Here is a 23,473-nt window from a genome sequence, read left to right as displayed (position 1 = left end):
TTATGAATCCATTGAATATGAAAAATTAAATATATTTCCTCATAGATTCTTTTACGATAAAGTTTTCAACACTTCAACGGAATTAGAATTGAGTTGAGAAACTATTTAATCGAGAAACCAATTTAGTTAATTTAATTAATTAAAATAAATAATATTTATTTCGGGAACGAGAAAAAAATTGGTCGAATAAATTATAAAATACTAGGTCAAAAGTCTAAGAAGTTGACCATATGCTTGTGTGTGAAAAACAAACAATTTATAAAAAGAATTTAAAAGCGATTTTTAATTGTAAACGCATACCTCGTCAAATTATAATATAGTTTTTTTTTATAATGAAATACAAAAGTATTTGAAGGATTTAACCCAAGGGTTTGTCAAATTGGTCAATGTGATTTGTCAAGTTAATTATAAGCTAAGTAATTACTAATCTAATCGAGTTGGAAATTATTAGTGCAAACCAAATATGAAAATATACAAGACTAATTCTAAATTGCTGATTAAATTATTTAAAATAAACTTTCTTCCTATTTCCTTACACTATGCAAATGATAAAAATGATGATCAATTGGTTAACCAATTGCTAACAAAGGTAATAACTAATCGCGCCCCGGTGTGCGTGCACCAGAGTTTAGAAATATGCAATTAGATATGAAATATATGCTATATTTGCAAGCAGCAGGTGAAATTGTAATATAGATTGTACAATGAAATATCAGAAGTATTCTGAGGATTGTACTCAATAGAAGTTTGTTTAAACAAAATTAATAATAAATCCTAAAACACTAAACTAGGTCTAGGTAGCTACTAATCTACTTATCATAGTATGGCTAAATCTAAAATTAAGAGTTTGAAGTAACAAAGACTAAATTGCATAAATACTAAAAATTCCAACTTAATAATAAAGATTAACATGCAAAAGGATGATTAACGTCGATGGTTGTGATTAAGCTAAAGTTGGGAATTTTACTCATTAATTAAGAATTAACATTGTTAACACCTTTGGGCCTATAACTAAATTAATTAATCGACTTAGTCTACTTATCTTTTGACCTGATGGAACTAAACCGGGATTGGTTGAATCAGTTCTAAGTAGAATACCCTTTTGATCTCATCTACCTGAATTACTTCCTAGAGTCGTCAATTCCAGGGTTCAAGCACATTCAACCTAATCCAATTAATTAGTTTAAAAACCCTTGCCTTAAGCAAATCATACCCACTTTAGTCAATCAACCTTCCTAGGGGTTTAGTTATCAACCATTCTAGATGTAGATAATCCTACCCAATTATCAAACATTAGAACAATGCAAAATAATAAGAAATGGTAAGAAATTATCAATAATCTCGGTGAATCCAAGATTGGTGATTGATAGAACGACCATGTTAACCCACAAAAGATGTTGATTATCCCTTTGGATTGGAGCACGAATGAAAATAAAGTAAAAGAAAATAATGAATAAAAACTGAAAAGAACTTGAATTAAAAATTGAAAGTAATACGAACAAGAATGAGAAAAAAATCTTAAATCTAACTAAACTACAAGCTAAAACCCTAAAACTGATGGTTTAAACTAATATTTATAGTTTGAGTGTATTATGACCTAATTAGGTCAATTACAAACTAAGTTAAAAGTTAAATGAGATTGTACGAATGGAAACACCCTTGCATAATTTTTGGCTCGTTGAGTCCAATGTTGCGACATTCCCTGGCCAATGTCACGATGGTGGGTGTCGAATCCACCAATATAAACCTACGCCTTAATTTGCAAATTATGCAGTATAGGGAGTAGGTTCGATCCCTCAGAGACTGGTTTACTGTAAATTGTTGCTCTCTTGACCAGATTTATGTCGGGACAGCTGTCGTGCCCAAGAAATTCGGGGGGATAAAATTTGATGACTTGAAATAAACAGAAAAATAACGTAAAAAGTAAAAGTTGAAAACAGGATAATAAAAACAGTGAAATAAATATTAAGAAAAATTAATTAGAATAAGCTCAGATTTAGGCACGAATTTTCCTCGTCTTTGAACCGATCCTCGAAATTGGATGAACTCCTCTTTTCCAATAAGGTAGTTATAGCTACCAAGGACGCCTCGGACACCAACTCTTCCTTGTGTAAATTAGTTTTGGAACGTCCAATAACTAACCCCTACCAATCGAACAACCATGAAACGTTCGTGATTTAGAACTCTTGCAGCTTTGCGTTCTAGAAGAGCCTAGCTCGAACCAATGCCCTCAACCACGTGGGACATTTAAATCTGGTTACTACTTCCCTTGACGGAACCAAACAACAATCTCCACTTGGCATGCCAATGTGTTCACAGAAAACTGATTAGAAACGTTCCTTTCGGAATTCCAACTGTACGTCCAATCACACTAAATCAAACGACGTCTTTTTTGACTTAGTGTTTATCTGACTTTGTGAGTTGACAAAATCATACTCTTAATTCGGAGAAGTAATAAGTACTAGATTATTAGGAGTTAAATGGCTCGGGTTCGTAAGTCACGGGTTTTGACGAGGCTAATTTCGGACTAAAGCTGAAAATGAGTTTAGTTGGCTAAGGTTTGAGGCATGTTGGTATTGGAATAATTAAATAAGGTAAAATGGATGAAAGGAATGGAAAGCGTGATTTAATTTGGGGGGCTGAAATTTTGGTGGTGAAATAAAGTAATGAAGTGAATTAGCTACTAGAGATGGAAAGAAAGTTTGAAAAGGAAATTGAAAATGGTTTAAGTGGTAACAAGCTGGAAAATTAGGAATTGAAAGTAAATGAAACTAAAGACAACAAATAAATTTGTGAGAAAAGAGAGAATGTATTGAAAGATGAATGCTTGATATTTCAATTGATCATTAAAATGAAAAATGTAGCCTCTATTTATACTAGTGGCCTTTCTAAATTAAGAGCCAACTAGTATAGAAAATCAAGGAAAATATTCCATAATATAAAAAATATCCCAAAATAATCTCCCACTAAGTCAACAATTTCAGCTAATTATTCTTGAAAAATTCTGTTTTGGCCCTCCTTCTTTGCTTCTTTCTTCAATCTAGCCCAATTGTTTCTTTTTTTCTTCTATTTAGCCCCAAATTGCATTCCTGCACAAAATTCAATAAATATGGAAAAATTAGTAGTGCATTCTCATAAATTAACCAAATTAATTACATAAAATATGTATCTTTAGCATTTAATCACACGACTTTGTAGGCAGATTACTTGATCTCTGGGACCGGGTTCATGTCGTAAATTTGCTATCTTATTGTTGCAACTTTGAGGCCAATAGCTTACCTCGTGGATTTTGGTTGAAAATTTGGCTAAGTGTTAAGACAACCTGACTTCTTAGCTTAGGATGCTTCCTGCACACTCGATTAACTTGTTAATTCCACCTTAGGCCCAAATCGGCTAAATAGGTCATAAAACATCACAATAAGCTCAATTTATTCAATTGAAACTAAAAACTAAATACTTCTTAAAATAAAAGTAAATAACATAAAGGTACTTGAATACAAGCTCCTTAAGTAGTGAAAAGAGCTTTATTTTCCATAATAAATTATGGCAAATCAATAACCTATCCCGATTAGATCGCTTGCCACTCCTATTTTAAATGTCGTGACCTAGACTCCAGATTAAGCTCTTATTTTCATTTTTGCATCAACCAAGCACTTGAAACAAGATCAACTCAAATATTAAGTCCCTAATGACATATGCATGCCATTTTATTTAAAAAAGTGTTAAAATGTGATGAAAACTAAAATGAAACATGAAATCCATAAAGTGAAGAAATGTTACAAAAGACATTATAAAATGCTCAAGAATAAGCTATTTAAGTGTTTAAAAAGCCTAATTTGACGTATGTAAATATGATAGATCAAAAGCACGCATAATTGGCCATACGACAGTGTGGCCAGTCCATATGACACCAAAACAACCAAACCCTAATTCCCAAACGCACACGCTCGTGTACCCAATCGACACGTCACTGTGGATATCGACTAATTTCCCTAAATAAGCCGCACAGTCATATGGCTAAGCCGTGTGGCACCTAGTCTTGCCCGAAAACTCTCATTCCTGATTCCACACGGCTGTGTGAAAATGCACAAGTCCGTGTGGCCACCCTTGTGGTCACGAAACCATACCGAAACAGGCCAAAATCATCGTTTTAGCCATCAAATCAGTCTTTGACCTTTTCTATAGCAAAAATATATAAAATACGCAGTATTCTTCATCCTTTCTCAACAATTAAATACGTAAAATCAACGGTTTAGAGCATACGCAAGAATTATAGAAATAACAACTCGTAAATAAATTAGATAAAGTTCGAATCCCACACCTGATTTGCAATCAAAGACGTCCAAAGGCCGACTCAACTATAAAGAAACGAAGTTTCCCAAAACCACAAACACAACTATTTTTTTTTTACCAAAAAGAAGAAAAGAAAAAAAAAGCAAGAGAAAATAGAGATATGAATGTGAAATCGTACAATCAGATCAACTTGAGGATCACACTATTCAGATACTTATTGCAACACCCCAAACCCGGCCTAGGAGATATGGCCGTATCTGGTGTGTTACATTGAAGTGTTTTTCAAAAACCATGTTTTCATTGAAAAACCTTTCTTGAGATTTCAAACTTCTTGCTACAAAACCTCAGTTTGCGTTTGCTTATTTTTAATCGAGGTTTATTAAAGAAACTTTGTTACCTTCAAAACATTATTGTTACAGAAGCTTAATTTAAAACAAATGATTTGCCAAAACGTGTTATTTAAAAATTGAGTTGCGGAAACATAGTGTTTGAAAATAGTTACTGTTTTGGAAAACTAGGTTCTCCTTCTACCAGATAAGAATCACAATCAATAAAATCTCGAATTTGAAATCCAGAATTTTAAAGGCCTTATTACAACTCGAATCAAAATCAAAGTGCTTTACTAAATGAGTAAAACAGAATAAAACTTGTGTAGTTGTGTGGCCCTCTCCGAGTCCCTCGCAGCTCCGAAACGTCTAACATTGGGGATTACCTAAAAGGTTAAAAACGGGGTGAGTTTATAAAAAATCAGTGTGTAATCCCCTATCATTCAGTTAGTTATATAAGCAGTAACAGTCTGGGCCTGAGCCCTTTTTAGTAACAAAACAATGTGGCTTTAGACCAAAATAGTAAAAGTGTAGTGTGAGCCTTAGCCCATTACAATATCAGTATCAGAAACAGAATACATGTGGGCCTAAGCCCAATACAGTGACAGAATAATAATAGAAATACAACAATGCACTCATGCAACCCATACGAATCTAGCCAACACACTACCCGTACCAACCAACACACCATATTGGGATAAAATAGACCCACCCAGCCAACACACCTATATCAGCACCGATTTCGGCACTAACCAGTATCGCAGCAAAGCTACCAATAACCAGAATGAATAAGAGCCGTAAACAGGGTAGCTATAAGCTACAAACAGAATGGCTACAAGCCATAAATACAGTAATATGATTGGCACAAAGCCATCAGTAGCAGTGATATGATCAGTACACAGCCATCAATAACGATAATATGATCGACACAAAGCCATCAGTAGCATCGTAGCAAAGCTGCCAGTAATAGTATATGTGGCTAAGCCACCAATAACAGTGATTGTGACAGAGCCATCAGTACAGTACTTCCTTCATAACTATATCCCAACCCCATGCAGTATGTCGTTTATGCAGAATGCCATACTCAGAATCAATCATACAAATCATAGACAAATCAGTCATACCATTCACAGACAAATCAGTCATTTAAATCACAGACAAATCAGTCATTTACATCACGGACAAATCAATCATTTACACTCGAGGGGAAAAATAGTCATTTACCCTCCAAGGGTATTACGGTCATTTTACCTTACAGGAGTATTTCGACCATTTAACCTTATGGGGGTATTACGGTTCTTTTACCCTGTGGGGGTATTTCGGTCATTTTACCCTGTGAGGGTATTTTGGTTATTTTACACTAATAAGGGTATTTTGGTCATTCTACCCTATTAAGGTATTTCAGTAATTTTACCTTATAGGGGTATTTCAGTAATTTTACCCATCGAAGGTATTTCGGTAATTTTACTCTTTGAAGGTATTTCGGTAATTTTACCCTTCAGGGGGATTTCAGTAATTTTACCCTTCGAGGGTATTTCAGTCATTTAACAACCTTTTTGAAGGTCTGCAGTCGCCTCAAGCGACACAGATAACCTAAATGGTCATAACGGTGTAAATGGGCCCAAGACCCATTTTCGGCCCACGTGGGCCCACACGCTCGTGTGGCCCATTTAGCCCAAATTCAGTCACCGCTACGGGAACTACATATCCCAGTCCAGTATTTGCCACTTAACGTAGATTTTATCCGTGTGGGGCCCACAAGCCCATTGGGCCTACATGGCCCATTTCAGCCAAACGAGGCCCAAAACGACCCAAGAGTACGAGAACACTTGTGGTGGCCTCAATAGTTTAATGCTCGTATTCGTGAGCTCGGTTCACCATATGAGCATTCGTATGCCCATGTGGCCTCAATTGTCGTATTTCTGGTTTTTCAGCTTTTGCCAATTCACAGAAGAGACAGTGTGATTACACACCTGATGCGATTTGCATATTTTCTTCGTTCTGAACACCTCTTATTCTGAAAATCAATGATCATCTCACCCTTGGTTCCCAGGCAAAGTGCCAACCAACCTCGATCACCACCAATTAGGAATGGAAGCAATGCAGGTTGGAGAAAGTGACGAAAACCTCGAAAACCTTACCGATCTCCCATCGAGAACAAGGAACAAATGAGATGTGATATATATAACTCTCCACAACAAAAACCTCCCCAAATCTCTCCCATTATCACTTCACCGATTTCTCGGTCAACTCCCTTTATGACCAGTTCAAACTTCCTTTAGCAGTATTTCACTCCAACTCCGCCACTTTCACGGCTCAAGCAACAAAATAAATACCCCATTGCACAACCCAGGACTTGAACCTCAGACCTCACAGTTACACAACGCACCACCTTCCCACTAGACGCCAACATTTATAAGGCCTAAACGCCACTGTCTAGATTCAATTAGGAGCAAAACCAAAAATTTTGCAAAAGCCAAGACTTGAACCCCTGACTTCTCAGACACTTCTAAACACTCCTAAATCACTTAACCACTGAAGCAGACATTCATTTAAGTCACTAATTGTTCCCTTGTTCAAAACCTATTTCTTCTAGGCCCAAAATTTGGGGCGTTACACTTACTAAGCCCTATAATAGCTTACTTGTGTTATTTTCCTATTTATTTGTAGATATCTTTTTGTGGAATCGAGTAATTAGATCTACTTGAGGATCACACTATCCACATACTTATTGGTAGTTTTTGTCATGTTCATTTTTGGGTTATATGGCATGTAATAGGTGTGTTATGCGTATGTTTTGGATAATGACTTGATGTGTTGCATATTTGGTTAATATAAGCTCGGTTGATCTTGTTTGTGTATATATATTTGGCTTTGGTATGTAAAGTTGTTTTGGTTATTTGGTGTGAATATTATGAAGGCATCTGAAACATGGTAAGATTGAATGTGAATGGATTTGATGAAATGGTAAGGTTGAAAAGAGTTTTATGTATGGATTTGAGAAATTGAATGGAACATAGTCGGTGTGATATGTGGATAAATTTGGTAATTGATTTGTAGTGTAAATGAGGGCACATTTGTTAGGCACTTAAGTTGTAGGTTTTGGCCTGTTTTAAGCCTATTTGAATATGTTTTTAAGGTATGGAAATGGGTGTTTTTGAGTTAGCTTGGTACCTTAGGTTTGGTTGAAAATTTGCCTTGTTTTGAAAGCTTTTTAATGTGCACACGGCCTGAGACACGAGCTGTCACACGGCTATGTGCCACACACGACCGTGTGTCTTCTTGATTTTAAGTGCAGGATTTTTCACACGACATCAGGTTGTTACACTGCCTCGAGAAACGACCGTGACTTCATTTTGAATACTCACATGGTCTAGGACACGGCCTGTGATGCGACCGTGTGACCCTACTTTGAACTGTACACGGGCGGGCACACAAGCCACGACATGGCCGTGTGAACCTACTTTGAATTATACACGATTTTTCCACACGGTCGTGTGACCCTTGTTTTCAAAATCTTTAGATTTCTCAAAAATTTTCTATTTTGTTTCAAATTAGTCTCTGATTGTTCCCCAGCTATTTTTAAGGCCTCGTAAGCTCGATTTAAGGTCCATAAATGCATTTATGCTATGAATGAAATATAGATTTGAATGTTGTCATTTAAATTAATAAATGAATGATCTAATGATGTTAATTGCTTTGGTAAGTGTCATAATAATCAATAACCCTAATCTGGCGATGGAGATAGGTTAGGGGTGTTACAAACACACTTAAGACAAGGTCATTGGACCAGCACTGATTGACTAGCTTTCGTAGTGGTATCTAACTAGGGAGAGCTCAATCACGATACCATAGTGGAATGACCTTGCGACTAAATAAGTTTATAATTAATAGGCGAAAAGTTGTAATTTAAATACAATTTATTTGATCCCTAATTACATATGTCCAATCCATCCCTCTACTAGCTCATTGAAACTAGAAATGAATTGCATGTAAAACTAAATAAACTAAAATGGATAGAATGGGTCACTTTCACAACTAAATGTGTGTTCTCTTTGAGTATAGAAATGACTTGAGAATTAATTTAAGGTTTTCTAATTATTATTTAATTAATTAAATAATTGAAGTTCAAAAATGAAATTAAATTAATTGGTCATTGTGAATTCGTTGAATAAGGAAATTAAATATATTTCCTCACATATTCTTTTATGGTAAATGTAACAACCCATTTTTCAGTGGTGCCGAAAGTGGTAGTTTCGGAGCCTCATTTTTTGATGATTGAATCAGTAAATATTATTATTTAATATTTACGAGTCTATTTTAGTATTGTATTGAATTTAGGTGTAGTAATTTCATTGAATAGATAGTTAATTAAGTTATAAGGACTAAACCATAAAAGTAGTAAAATTTAATCGCTATTGATTTCTAGTCGTTAAAGGGCTCAAATGCATAACATCAAGGCTTTAAATTGCAAATTAGCCATTTTAGGAAGGTATTGGACGGTTAATGGGCAAATTTTATATTTAATTATTGATAAAATAATGTTAAATTAAGTTAAAAAATATGTTAAACCATTAATAAAGTTATCATCTTCCTTATTTCTCCTTTCATCACCGTTTTCTCACTAAAATGAACAAGGGATGCCATTGTTGAATGCTCAATATATTCGACCATTGCATTTAAGTCCAAATCGAGCCTATTTTTCGTAGATTTTATGTTTTTGAGCTCATTGTAACTCGATTCAGCAATATTGTCCTTTATTTTTAAATTTTTTAAAGTTTTATAATGTTTCCCTGATGATTCTTGAAGCTTTTGGTGTTAAATGATTTGATTGCAAGTTCAGATGTGATAAAGAACTATTTTGTAAAGTGAAATTTGTTAATTTTGAGTATAAAGACTAAAATGTAAATATTTTGAAATTGACATGAGGTTTCTATAATTATTGAATTTAGAGGGTTGTAGAAGGATGAAATTGAAATTGAATTGTAAAGCAAAGCTCAAATGTGAAAGATACGATTGTTTCGGTTTTAAGGACTAAATTTTATAAAATGCAAAATTTTAGGGAATTTCTATAAAATGAAATTGAACTACCATTTGCATGAAATAACTTGTTATAAAACATTTTAAACTTATAAATTGAAATGAATTATCATATAGATCAATATTTGAATCAACTAATAGATAATCGAGGAAAAGACAAAAATGCTGATTAGTCCCTACACTTGAACTCGTTAGTAGTTTTTTGCAAGTAAGTTCATATGGTATAGTTATATATGTAAATTTAATATGTGTGTTTGTGTAACAGCCCGTTTTCAGTTAAATCGAAATAGTGGTTTTGGGACCACAAATCCAAGTTTGGAAGAAAATTTATTTTAATATTATTTTATGCTCTGCATTGTGATAGGAAGATCGTAAGAAATTGTCGTTAAGAAATTTTACTGATTTTATGTTCAATCTAATAAAAAAGGACCAAATTGCATAAAATGAAAAAGTTGAATTCTAGTAGCTAAAGGTACCAAAGAGCTATGGAATTCAAAATTGTAGGTCCTTATATGACAAATAGACCACTTAGTGGAGTTAGTAGATAAGGATGATTATTCATCATTGGAATTCAGTAAATTATTAAGGGTTAAATTGAAAATATGATAAAATAAATGAAATAAATAATAAAAATATCATCATTTTCATCATCTTTCCTAAAATTAAAAACATGGAAACCCTAGTTATGAGAACTTGAAGTAAGCAAGCTTATTTGGCTTAATTAGGTAAGTATCTTTGTCCCGTCTTTAATAATTTTTATGTTTCCGAGATCGTAATAGCTTAATCTAGCTATCTCGGGGATTAATTTGTAAAACTATCAAAGTATTAGGGTTTCTCCATGAATGAGTATAGTTGAATTATGAAGTTTTATGGTAGAAAATGAAAGGTTGTTGATAGATAAACAACTTTTGTAAAGAGAATTTTGATGAAATTATGATTTAGGGACTAAATTGAAAAGATAAAAAAAATTAATGGAAAAAATACATGGGCTGCTATTGTGACATATGAAAGTTGGCTAGGGTTGGAATAAGGATTAAATTGTATGAATTTCATTTTCCGAGCCTAGGGACAAAATCATAATTAATTAAAAGTATAGGGGAAAAATATTTATTTTTCCAAAGATATATATTGGATTGAATTGAGTATGAATTGTATAAAATTGATTAATTTCATTCATATGGATCCGGATAGACCAAATACGGAGTTAGAACGAGGTAAAGAACAAGTATCGGATTAGTAGCTTACAAGTCTACGGACATTTGTCAAGGTAAGTTCGTGTAATTAAATTGCATATTTATAAGTCTGAATTGAATGTTATGTATGTGAAATGTATAAAATTGTCATGTATAAGTATGGATCACATATTCAATAATGTATGACAAGTGCTAAGTCCCATTTGAGCTTAAAAAATTCGATGGATACAAATGACATTGTCATTAAGGGTTCTCGATTGGTTGTGGTCCTGGATGTGTTGCAGACACACCGTAGCTCGCAAGATCATCCCGTTATTAGCTCTCATAAGCATCCTGATATTTGGCTCTCAGGACCTTCTCGTTTAAAGGTTCTCTCATGAGCTTCCCGATTATGATTCTTATGAGCTTCCCGATATACGACTCACATGAGCTTCTTGTTATATGGCTCAAAAGGGCTACTCTTTTATATACTCACAAGCATTCCTAAATATGAATTGACGGATTACAGTTTTGTACACTTAGTTTTGTACACTCTATGTGCTTGAGCTTGTGGAAATACAAGTGATTAGTTAGGAGCATGTTCATAGCATTTTGTAAATAATCTATAAATTTTGATTCATAACAATTGATTCTAAATTTTCTCATTTTAGACTACTTAGTTCAATTTATTACATTGTGATTAGATTTAAGATGTTAAGTTTACCATATGCTAAATAGGTATATAAATAGCATGCATGTTTAATTGAATTATAGGTTGTAGAAATTGATAGACTTGCCTAATTTAATCCATGTATTGAATCACCTAGGGACGACCTAAGGCATTGTTTGGTGGATAACTTTTCGAGCCAAAAACCTATCTTGTGAATATTTTCCCTAGCACCTATTTTGAAGCCTTAATCCATTTTCTTGATGAATCGTGAATGAAACCTTGAGCCTAAAGAATATTTTATTTGATCCTTCAATTTCTTGGTCTTTGTACAAATTTAGATGTTCAACCATTAATATTGAGGAATTAGGTAGATACATTACGGTGGTTTCAAAAAAAATGAATGAGTGAACTAATGAATTGTATGGTATAACGAGTATAAGATTTCTTAAGCTTGTAGAAAAATAAGGCAAAATGTCAATCGAGAAAATCTTGAAGAAAAAAATAAAAGCAAAGTGAGTTGGAAAAAAAGTACGCTCACATTTGTTCGAAAAGAAAAAAAATAAACTCGGATGATTGTAATCATGAATACTATACTATGGCTTAGTAAATGGAGAGAAAAGAAAGGTGGAAGAAGTGGATATAAGGTGGTGAGATTATTCGAAATTGGGGGAGTATCAGGGACAATATATTCTGTGAAACTACTTTCGTGCTCAATCGTTTTGTCGAACCTGTTCCTTGAATTCTGAACCAACCTAAGCCGCAAAACGTTACAAGTCGAAAAGTCTAATGCGACTTAGGTAGTACTTTGTGTGGATGAAATTGTGCCAATGATTGATATTTTTACCACTTATATTCATTTGAACATAATTGTATATTTATATATTTGTTTTGATGGAAACATATTCATAACATTCTTTTAATTGTTTGCTTCGTAATTTAATGAACTAGCCCGTCTAATTTTAGAGATTATGAGTCAATTGTATATCATGATAGAGTTATATGTTTATTTACACTATCTTGTTAATATGATTCTATCCAATTTCCTGTATCAAGTTAGCTTGAGTACATTTTCTTTTGTTGCATGTTTATTTCTCATTTTCAGTTTATTTTGTTTTCTATTTTTATTTTATTTTTGTTCAGTTTTCTTAAGGGAAAGGAAAGACTGAAGTGTACGGGTATTTGACTTGGCGTCAAATGCAATAGCTATTTCGGTCTATTTTCGCACATAAGGAGTTTGGTTTCTAGCATTTTTATTATTAATTATTTCTTTTTCTAGCAATTTTATTATTAATTATTGAATTTTCAGTATTTAGTAGTTAGTATTAAAAGTTAGTAAAATAAGTGTTTTTTTACACATTTTGTGAGTATTGTGACCTATTAGGCCGACACGGGCCTTAGGTAGTTCTAATGTGTTGATTTGAGTGTGTAGATGATGAATTATAGGCCCAATGGATGACACAAACCAAAGAAAGCATTAATCACGTGTTGTGTCGCGCCATAGGTCTTGCATAGGACAACATAGACCCGACGCGGTGCCCAAGCATTTCGGGGCTATTTTTGTCCACACAATCAACTGTATACAAAGACCTAGGACATATTGAAGACCTAATTCGGGCTGCCAACACTCCTAAAAATAAAACCCTAGGGGTTTGATGTAACTATGTCATCTTGGATGCGTTAAAAAACCCTCGTCATTTAGGAGGAGGATTAGATTAATTTTTCATTTATTTTTCATAATCTCTTTGTTCTTTCCTCTTGGAATCGATTTCGACCCAATAATTATTTTATTTAATCGAAGTATTTAAGTTTATTTCTCTTTCACATGTAACAAGATTTGTTATTCCAATCGAGAGATTAGTTACTTCGTGCTTCAATCGACATCAAATCAGGATTATTCTAATATCTTTTCTCTTCTGATTTAATCATGTTATTTACATGTTTAATTCAATCGAGTTTGAGATTATGAATAAGATGAGTGGTTAAATTCCTTAGGGGAGATTAACGAGTGGATGAGAACGTGATTAATGAAGGATTTAGGGTTTCTTGATAGGATTAGTTGGTTTAGGTTAAACGAGATCGAGAGATAAGTTTGCCTAGTAAAACGTAATTTATCATAATTAAGAAAGTGAGGTCGAGAGATAAGCGAGTATCAACCAATTAATTAATCAGTTAGAGGCCGAGAGGTAATAATTGATTAGTTAATAGCTAATCCACCCTAGAACCCTAATTCGAAGTCAATTATAACCCCTGAAACGAGTTAATCTTCATGTTTGGTTTAATTTGTTTAGTCATTTGTGTTTTATTTGTTGTTGTTTATTTTAGTATAGTTCTCGCTATTAATATTTTTTATGGTTTATCCTAATAGAAGATTTCAATATTACTATTTAGACTTGTTATTGTAAAGAGATTTTCAATAGATTTATTTCATCCTCCCTTGGATACGATATCAGAATAGTTCATTGTGTTTCGTTGCAACACAAATACATTACAATTTGACTTGTATACTTGCAGAAATCACCGATTTAATTATATATATTTTGTGTGTGTGATTTATACTATAAATGATAACACGTTTATAGGCGGCCATCCTTACACACACACATTTTAGCACGTTTTTGAGTAAAACCAAGCTATTTTAGTGACAATTTATGTTTTGTGTTTAGAAAGTAAAATTGTGTTTTTGATTCATTTTTAGTGTTTTTCAAGTTATTTTATAGTTTTACTAACTATTAATATTTAATAAAGGTTATATGGTTGTGTAGAATGAATTGAGAGCTTTAAATGCACATATTGGTTGAATAGTAGCAAAAGGTTGCGACCACGAGCTAGGGAATTCACAACATAGAAGTGTGAGACGAAAGCAAAGGAAGGATAAAACAGGTGGTCGTATCGCGATGTGGAGAAGAGCAATACCGCGACAATGACCATCATGTCACAACAAGATATGTCCCAAGTTGTGGCATCACATTGTAGAGCCTAAACGTTGACTTGATTTTCAAGGGAAATTAGTTGCCATTTTTTACCTTCAGTATTTGTGTAGTCAAACTATAAGGGTATTTATCTTTCAATTTTGTCTTATATAAACCAATTACTAGCCCTATTCTAAACAACTTTTTGATAATTTCTAAAATTTTTTAGATTAGAATAGTTTTGTGGGAGACCTTTTATATTTTTCTCTTAGTAGACTAGGACTTTCTTTCTTTTATTTTTAGCGTAGATATCATTTTTGTTGTAGAATTTCTTCATTTTGTTAAAGGCTTTGTGGATGAAGATGGATTAAACTCTTGTGCTTCATCATATTTTTATTGATAAATGAGCATTTTCTCAACTCTTTTCTTTTGTATATTATGCTAATCATGTGTTTCATAAAATGCTTGTTTGGGATTAGAGTTTAATCATGTGTTGATTTTATTTGATAGTTGATTGAGGAGTTGATTATTAATTCATGTTAATATCTATGCTTGGCTGATTGTATGTTTAATTTATCAAATTGCTAAATACACTAAAATTGACGCCTCTAGTGGAAAATCTAGGCAAATGAGACTGAGGGGAGAGTTTGTCGTGTGATAGTTTGGTATGATTGTGTCGAGTGTTGAGATCGAAAGGAGAGCTTAGATGTAATTCTTAATTTAGGGTGAGACGAGAAGAGATTCCTACTTAGAAGTGGCAAATAATATAACTAGAATAAGTTTATTAGCTTAGTTAGTGATTAACAAATCATCAACCATCATATCAACCATTTACATTGTTTATAGCAATGAAGGAAGTTAGTTTAGTCTCTTTATTTTTTAATTTATAATTAGTATTAATATCAATTTCTTTTTTATTCAGCATTAATAATTCCAAAATTTATTAGATTAATAATTGCTTGACTCATAATTGACTTGACGGTTGCATTTACCAATTTGACAATCTCTTGGGTACGATCCTCGAAATACTCTCACAATTCGTTGTAAAAATACTATATTACAATTTGGCATGTACACTTTTAGTACAAGCCATCGTATTCTTCATTCTTATTTTGCATATTTCAACGCACGTACGCTGGCGGTTAATCGATAGCCTTCTTATTTGGTGCATGCTAGTCATCTCATATGTTAATTTCATCATATCTCCTTTGGGTTAGATCCTTGAAATACTTTCGTGTTCCATTGTAACACAAATTTCTATACTACAATTTAACATGTATACTTGCAGTACATCACGTGTTATCTTTGTTCATATTTTGCTTATATTTAGCGCATGTACGTTGGCAGTCAAAGAACTCTAATCTAACCTTACAAAAACTAAAATCTAACATTATACCTAAGCTTAAAAACTCTAAATCTCCTTAGAACAACTCTATTTCCCAACAAAACTCTAGGTTCCTAACATTTCTCTCTTTAGAGCATATTAATGGCATCTGTCAAGAACTTAATCTAAACTTTAAAAAAATCGAAACCTTTTTGTTCTAATATAATTTTAAAAACCAAAATCATTAATAAGCTATCCTAAAAATATTAAGAAACCCACAAAATTGAAGCTTTCTCTCTCTCTTTCTAGCACATAACAAAACGTGAATGAAAAAAATAAAGAAAATTTATTGAAATCAACTTTCTATGGATTGAAACCAAATTTTATGATTGAAAACAAATTATCTTGTTAAAATCAAGAGATTAGATTCAAGAAAACTCAAAGAATGTTCTCCCTCCTTTAATGGAAAGTTTTGCAACAATGAGTTAAAGAGTTGAAAATAGAAGGATTTTTTTTTTTTTGAAAATTGAAAGAACGAAAGATTTTGTTAGAAACCTTACCTTCCATGTTTGGATTAAATAAATATGATCAAAATTGGTGAAGAAAAGATATGAGAATTTTACTCGTGAAATTGAATGAAAATCATGTAAATTAGTTAAGAAAAAATGTCCCCTCCAACAAAATTCAATAAATTATATTTTTTCCTCACATACCCATGGTATATTTACCACATAAAGACCTCTTCTATCTCCAATCCATACTTCTAGTCTTAAAACATTGACCCTGTAATTTTACTACTCTTATGATATAGTTCAATATGCCAAAATCCTAATTTCTAATTACCAACTATTTAATGAAACTTAACAATATCAGCTAACTAATTAATGAAATGCAATTCCATCATCATGCTTATTACCAAAAACCTCTCAGTTTAACTTCTAGAAATTTTAGCACTTCCTGAACTTTGTAGTATCAGAAAAATTTTGGATCATTACAAGTTTGGTGGCACTTATGTCGTCAACATCTACTTCTCCCTAGGCTTATGGTTCACTTTGGCTTCGATGAAATCATCAACGTCATCATTAGGATGCTCTAGTTTTGAGATGTCGTCAAATGGGTAGGGTTAGTGTTCCTCCTAAATTACATTACTCCAAGAGTATCCCCTACCAAAAGTGTTAAGCATCTTCAAACGATATGCCTCAACAACTTAAACATGTGTGAACAATGACATAACCAACATCCTATTATGCAACTCATAAATATCTAACATCATGGACTCCTAAGTATAGCACTCAGGATAGGCCCATGAATATTTGATCTTAAGGGAATCTTCGGCATAGTGGACCCTAAGTATATAGTAATCGAGATAGGTACTAAGAATATTCAGTATTGAGAGATTCTCATGCATCATTGATCTTAGTACATAGTATTCCCAAAAGGGACCCGAATTATTCGACAATGATGGAATATCTAGATGATATGTAGGCACTAGGATAGTTAATGCGCTTGTGTAATTTGAAATCACATACCCGATATCAGGCATACCTTCAACCTCGACCAACAACTCCATAGCAACATCCCTGTTTTTTTGTTGCCCAAAAGCCATCATCTCAACATTTTCATTATCATTGAAATCCACCGAAATGTATTTATACCCCTTTTGTTGGACCATGAAAATCTGTAGACTTTATGATAGATATGCACTTAGTACTTCTAACTTGGATTTTCCATAGAATGCTTATTTCCAAGCTATTCAAGGGAGCATCACACTTAAAGGTTATATTGAATATTTTGTTCGATTGGAATATGAATCCATCATCAATCAATACATATCTCTATTCAAATGGATTGGAGTCAATAATCGATCTAGCATCTTGATGCTGCCAAATATTACATTTCAAATATATAAAGAACACTAACAATTTCAACAATTGTTAATAACAATGGTGATGAAAATAGTAACACTAACTTATATACCATGGCAACCATACAAAATAACATAACTTTTTATACCATACATGGTATATATTCAATGAATGTAACACCAATAAAAACATTACAATTCTAACAATTTCAACAATTGTTAATCTCAACGATTCGAACAACACTAATACTAACTTACCACAATGACAATCATACACAAAATATAACTTCCCAAAGTAAAACATATTTAAGAACTAATTTTCCAATAATAACATAATTAGAAAATTAAGCACATCTATTATATCATTAATCTATGCATTACGAAAATGATATTTAATTGATTAATTGAGTTACTAAATTTTATAGTAAAATATTAATGAAAAGATTAAGAATGAAAATATTTTGAGAGAGTTGAATTTTGAATGATTTTCTCTCTCAATCACAAAAATTATTAGAAAGGGTTTAGTTCAGGAGAAATAATATTTTATTTTAAAAATACAAATTTATAATATTAAATTAATCGCGGGAATAAATACACTAAATAAGATATAATATACGAGAAATATGGATAAGAGAAAACAACAAAATAACATCCACTCTATTATATTAAATCAGGGCCGCTATTTAAATACAGAAACAAACCACAGCACTCCATCGGGATGGAAGAATCTCTCTACAAAAACCAGTAACAGTAACCTCCATTTCTTCTTCCCTTTGAAATGAAAACCATCGTCTCCGTCTCCATCTTTCTCTTTTTGTCTATCTCCTTCATCTTTTCTTAATCGAGACCCTTGGTTTTTCAGAAGCAACAGAATTTCTTTTTCTTTTTCTCGTGAAAGACAACCCTAAAATGAGTAGCTTTGAGGAGTCCTTAAGATCTCTCTCCCTGGACTACCTCAATCTCCTCATCAATGGCCAAGCTTTCTCCGATGTAACTTTCAGTGTAGAGGGTCGGTTAGTTCATGCCCACAGGTGTATTTTAGCAGCAAGGAGCCTTTTCTTTAGGAAATTCTTTTGCTCACCTGATCCTCCGTCTGGGTTAGACCCGGTTGGTTCAAGGATGAACCCAACAGCAGCAGCAGCAGGATCAAGGCCCGGTGTTATTCTAGTGAGCTCAGTGGGATATGAGGTGTTCTTGCTGCTGTTACAGTTCTTGTATAGTGGCCAAGTCTCTATTGTGCCTCAAAAGCACGAGCCGAGGCCTAATTGTAGTGAAAGAGCGTGTTGGCATACACATTGCACCTCTGCCGTTGATCTTGCTCTTGATACTCTTTCTGCCGCTAGATACTTTGGTGTTGAACAGCTTGCATTGCTTACTCAGGTTTCCCTTCCTTTTTTCTCAGAAATCATCATCATAACTCATAAAACTAACACTCTTTTCTTTTACTTCCTCTTTCTCTGCTGTCTGAGTCTTGATCAGTGTGTCTGAGGAGTCTTGTTAACCTTTCTATTTGGGTTTTTGGGTATTCAAGAAAAAAAACTAAGCTTTGTTTTTGGGAAGTGGAATTTAATCAGAATTTCTTTCTTTTATTTTTATTCCTTTTTTTCTTGAAGGGATTTCTAATATCATACATGATCAAAGCATATAAATTTTTTTTCTGAATATATATAAAAATCAAAACCTTTTTGTTGTACAAAAATATTTATCTCCTTCCTTTTGAAGTAGTGGTAGTAGTAATTGGGTTTGATCTTCAACTCATTGAGAAACTGTCTCTTTTCTGCAACAGAAAATCTTCTTTTTCAGTTCTTCTGCTACAGCATTTGATTCAACTAGTAGTTCCTTCAGTTTTCTTTTACTGTATTCACGGGCTCTTCCTCTACTTCTTCATCATCATCTCTCTCTCTATATTTTTTTGGTTCTTTGTACAGTTGATGCTGAAAAGATTTTTTTTTTTGTGTGTGTGGAAATGATATGAAAACAGATACAACCTTACAAACACGCCAAAGGGTTTATCTTTGATTTTATGCACAACCATATGGTTCAGTTTTCCTTGAATTGGTATTCTTCCATCTAAATGCTACACACCCAAGACTTTCTAAATTTAGATCTTGATGATCTCTAGTCATGTCTTCCACAGTAGGCACACCAAATCTTTCCCAAACATTCACTTTCCTCATTTGGGTTTAAATTGGAAAAGAACCAACCTACTCCACGAGCACCACCTTACTAAACATAATTTATTTATTTATTTATTTTTTGCATAAACATCCTTTTTACTTTTATTTTTATTATTTTGCTTTTACCAATGCAAACGACACATCTTCTCATCTCCCATAGGATTTCCCTATCTGCCAAAGCTGACGCTTTGTTCTCTTTGTTTCTTTGACAGAAACAATTATCCAGCATGGTCGAGAAGGCCTCAATTGAAGATGTTATGAAAGTACTAATAGCTTCAAGAAAGCAAGACATGCACCAACTTTGGTCTACTTGTTCCCACCTAGTGGCCAAATCAGGCCTACCACCAGAAGTTCTCGCCAAGCATCTTCCCATCGATGTGGTGGCCAAAATTGAGGAGATGCGTCTCAAGTCATCCCTTGCTCGACGCTCCCTCATCCCTCATCATCATCAGCAGCATCACCATGATCTTGCTACGGCCGCTGATCTTGAGGACCAAAAGATTCGTAGGATGAGAAGGGCATTAGACTCATCGGATGTTGAACTTGTTAAGCTCATGGTCATGGGAGAGGGTCTTAATCTTGATGAAGCATTGGCTTTACACTATGCTGTCGAGAACTGCAGCCGGGAAGTGGTTAAGACGTTGTTAGAGCTTGGGGCAGCCGATGTTAACTACCCGGCCGGCCCTGCAGGTAAAACCCCACTTCATATTGCGGCGGAAATGGTATCACCAGATATGGTTGCAGTGCTTCTAGATCACCACGCGGACCCTAATGTAAGAACCGTTGATGGGGTGACTCCTTTGGACATTCTTCGAACTCTAACCTCTGATTTCTTGTTCAAAGGTGCGGTGCCGGGGCTTACTCACATTGAACCGAATAAGCTTAGGCTATGTCTTGAGCTTGTTCAATCCGCAGCTTTGGTTATCTCGCGTGAAGAAGGAAACGCAAACCCACCAACTTCAACTGCGGTTTACCCACCAATGAGTGATGAACATAACAGTAGTAGCAGTGGAAGCAATCTTGCTAACCTTAATCTGGATTCAAGGTTGGTTTATCTCAATCTAGGTGCTACAGGTTCAACGCAAATGGGTTCGAGAATGGAGGGTGATGATGATAGCAGCCACAACAGCCACAGAGAAGCCATGAACCGACATGACCCAACAATGTACCATCACTCTCATGATTTCTAGCTCCAAAAAACTTCTCTCTCTCTCTCTCTCTCTCTCTCTCTATTTATATATAACAATGGATGTTGAAAGACAGGCAGAATAGTAGTTCATGAAAACTCATTCATGAGAGATTATTGGATTATATATATTTTCTTTTGTCAGTGCTTTGCTTCCAATCACTAGCTTTTTCCCTTTGCTGTGAAGGGTGCTTTTCTCTTTCTCTTTTTCTATTGTTTTCTTTTTTTTTTGTAGGCTTTCAATGACCTTGATATGAAGTGAAGAGTTTCATTGGAGATGGGATATTTCATTATTTTTTTCTCTCTCATGGGATGAGACAAGGAGAATCTGAGATTTGCCCTCGGGTGAGGGCGTGATGGAGGAGAAATGCAGGTCAATATATCTTTTCAAACCCGGCCTGTCAACTCCTTTGTATTTATTGACCGTCTCCAAGTATGATGGCCTATTTATTGTGATCTTTTATTTCTCTTGTCCCACAACACCCACTTTTCCATTATATAGCATGTACCGCTACTAATATATACTATTACATACACATATAAATGATAAGAATGTTCAACATGTTATGAGTAACTAATACATAATACCTAGTTATGAGGAAAAATATAGTAATCACTTCGGGGGGTTTTGATTTCTCGGCCCTACTTGGGCTTCGTTTGCACATTGAGCCTTTACGTTTTTCTAATTAAAGAAATGAGATGGTTTTCCCCTCTTTTTTCCATTTCATTTCTAGCACTCGAAGGGGTTCCCTAGAAGATTGCTAGGCTAAAAGTGTTGTCTAGCTAATTATTTTAGTAGAAAATCTTAAGGCAATTTGCAAATTGATTGGCTGTCTTGCATGATTATTACAACGTAAATTAATATATCGGTATTATCTTTATCTGGAGTCCCTCTATGATATCATTTTTTTTTATTCTATGTTCCCGAATAACTTAGACTTAAACTTGTCTGCATGGAAAGAAAATCGGAAGAATGAAAAATTGAAAAGGTAGAAAATTAGAAGAATGAAAAATATTTTTTCTATAGATGTACGTGACAAGGGAGATGAAAAAATAGAAAAAGAAAGTTGCATTTCTGCTTAGTAGAGTTGACAAGTAGAATGAAAGAAAATAAAACATTTAAAAAATACATAATTTTGAATTAATATACACATCTTGTTTTCTTTTCTCTCATCTTTTCAATTTGAAAGGATTGATTTTTGTGTATTAGAATGAAAAATGGTCATGCTTTCTATTTCTTTCCGATCAATTACACTCAAAATTAATTTTTTCCATTTTTCCTTTCCTCCTATTTCTCCACCTTTTTACCCAACCAAGTACGCCATTAAGAGCTAAACCCTAAAGTTCTTAATATTTATTTATTGATACTTGGCATGTTGGTCAGCTGATTCCTGTGCATATATCTTATATATTTTCTTTCTTAATTTCTCTCTTCTATATTTTATGTTCTAGAATTGACCTGATTCATCAAAATTTTCAATTGCATGATACTTGCAATTTGTTTCAGTAGATTTTTTGTTCACAATGAGGTATCTAAATATATATGGACCTTTTTTTTTTTTGCTCAGACATGCTAAAAAATGATAAATAGTAATTTGCCTGTTAAAACGTCTCATCTTTCATTCAACTCGTTATTCTAATTTCTTGAGCTTGTGTCACTTTCTTTAGGTGGTTCAAAATGATAAATAGGCGAAACATTATAAATTTCTGCTGTGGTAACTTTGCTTGTGTTTGACAAATAATGCTGAACTTGGATCTTTGGTGATGCTCGAATTAGATAAGTTTTAGCTGTTGATTATGGCTTTTCAGAACCTTATTCGTCTGCTAGAACCATTGTCGATAATAGTGGGACAAGCTAGGAACCTAATGACCAAACATCAATCCTTTTTCTTTTCTTTTTTTCTTGAGGGATTAATACTGCTTTTTAATCCATAACCATGGCCATTCCTTAACAAACATAAAATTTTATCTAGCATATTTTCATGGTTGCATTTTCTCAACAGTTCTTTTTTTATTCCGGTCACTCCAGATTAGTGATTTGTAACCTCTTAGTAATACTAAATGTATGCTGTATCAGTCTCTGTCAAGCACTTTAAGGTTCTGTTCAATTATCTAATGCCCTTTGAATCAATTCTCGTTAGCTTATTTATCAAAAGTAATGTAATTTTTATGTCTCTTCACTACCACATCATCTTTCCGCAGCTATTTTTGATTCACAGCAAGTCGTTGATTGGCCATTGTAGTCATGACACTTTCTTAACCATTCCTAATGTCATTATGTAATCTTGACACGAAAGATGTTGAATTGAATCCCCCATGAAATCTTCCACAGATATGAGATATATTTAAATAAGATTGGAGGATTAGTGACCTGTGAATAAAATTCTATCATATATATGGATGCTTTCATGTATTGGTATGGTTGCATTAGCATGAACAAAGGAAGAAATTCTTATACATTATGTTGCTGTAAAGCTTCCAAGCTTTATTTAGGTTAAAGTCGCCATAAGCT

General features: G+C 33.6%; 1 protein-coding gene across 3 annotated transcripts; it reads left to right on the top strand.

Annotated features, from left to right (window-relative positions):
• Positions 1–18,290: 18,290 nt before the first annotated feature.
• LOC105799456 (BTB/POZ domain and ankyrin repeat-containing protein NOOT2) lies at positions 18,291–21,458 on the top strand. 3 transcript variants are annotated; one of them, XM_012630036.2, is made up of 3 exons: positions 18,291–18,978; positions 19,988–20,940; positions 21,197–21,458. In XM_012630036.2, exons 1-3 carry the CDS (start codon positions 18,508–18,510, stop codon positions 21,216–21,218), a joined length of 1,446 nt encoding a protein of 481 aa, XP_012485490.1. In that variant the 5' UTR covers positions 18,291–18,507; the 3' UTR covers positions 21,219–21,458. The 3 variants fall into 3 exon arrangements, with proteins under 3 accessions (XP_012485490.1, XP_012485491.1, XP_012485489.1); XM_012630037.2 differs by lacking the exon at positions 21,197–21,458 and having other exon boundaries at positions 19,988–20,548; positions 20,619–20,900; XM_012630035.2 differs by lacking the exon at positions 21,197–21,458 and having other exon boundaries at positions 19,988–21,105.
• The last annotated feature ends 2,015 nt before the right edge of the window (positions 21,459–23,473 follow it).

The sequence above is a fragment of the Gossypium raimondii genome, chromosome 9 (assembly GCF_025698545.1).
Source record: "Gossypium raimondii isolate GPD5lz chromosome 9, ASM2569854v1, whole genome shotgun sequence".
NCBI lineage: Eukaryota > Viridiplantae > Streptophyta > Magnoliopsida > Malvales > Malvaceae > Gossypium > Gossypium raimondii.
The sequence above is the reverse complement of the archived record's forward strand: the minus strand, read 5'-3'. Positions and strand labels throughout refer to the sequence as shown.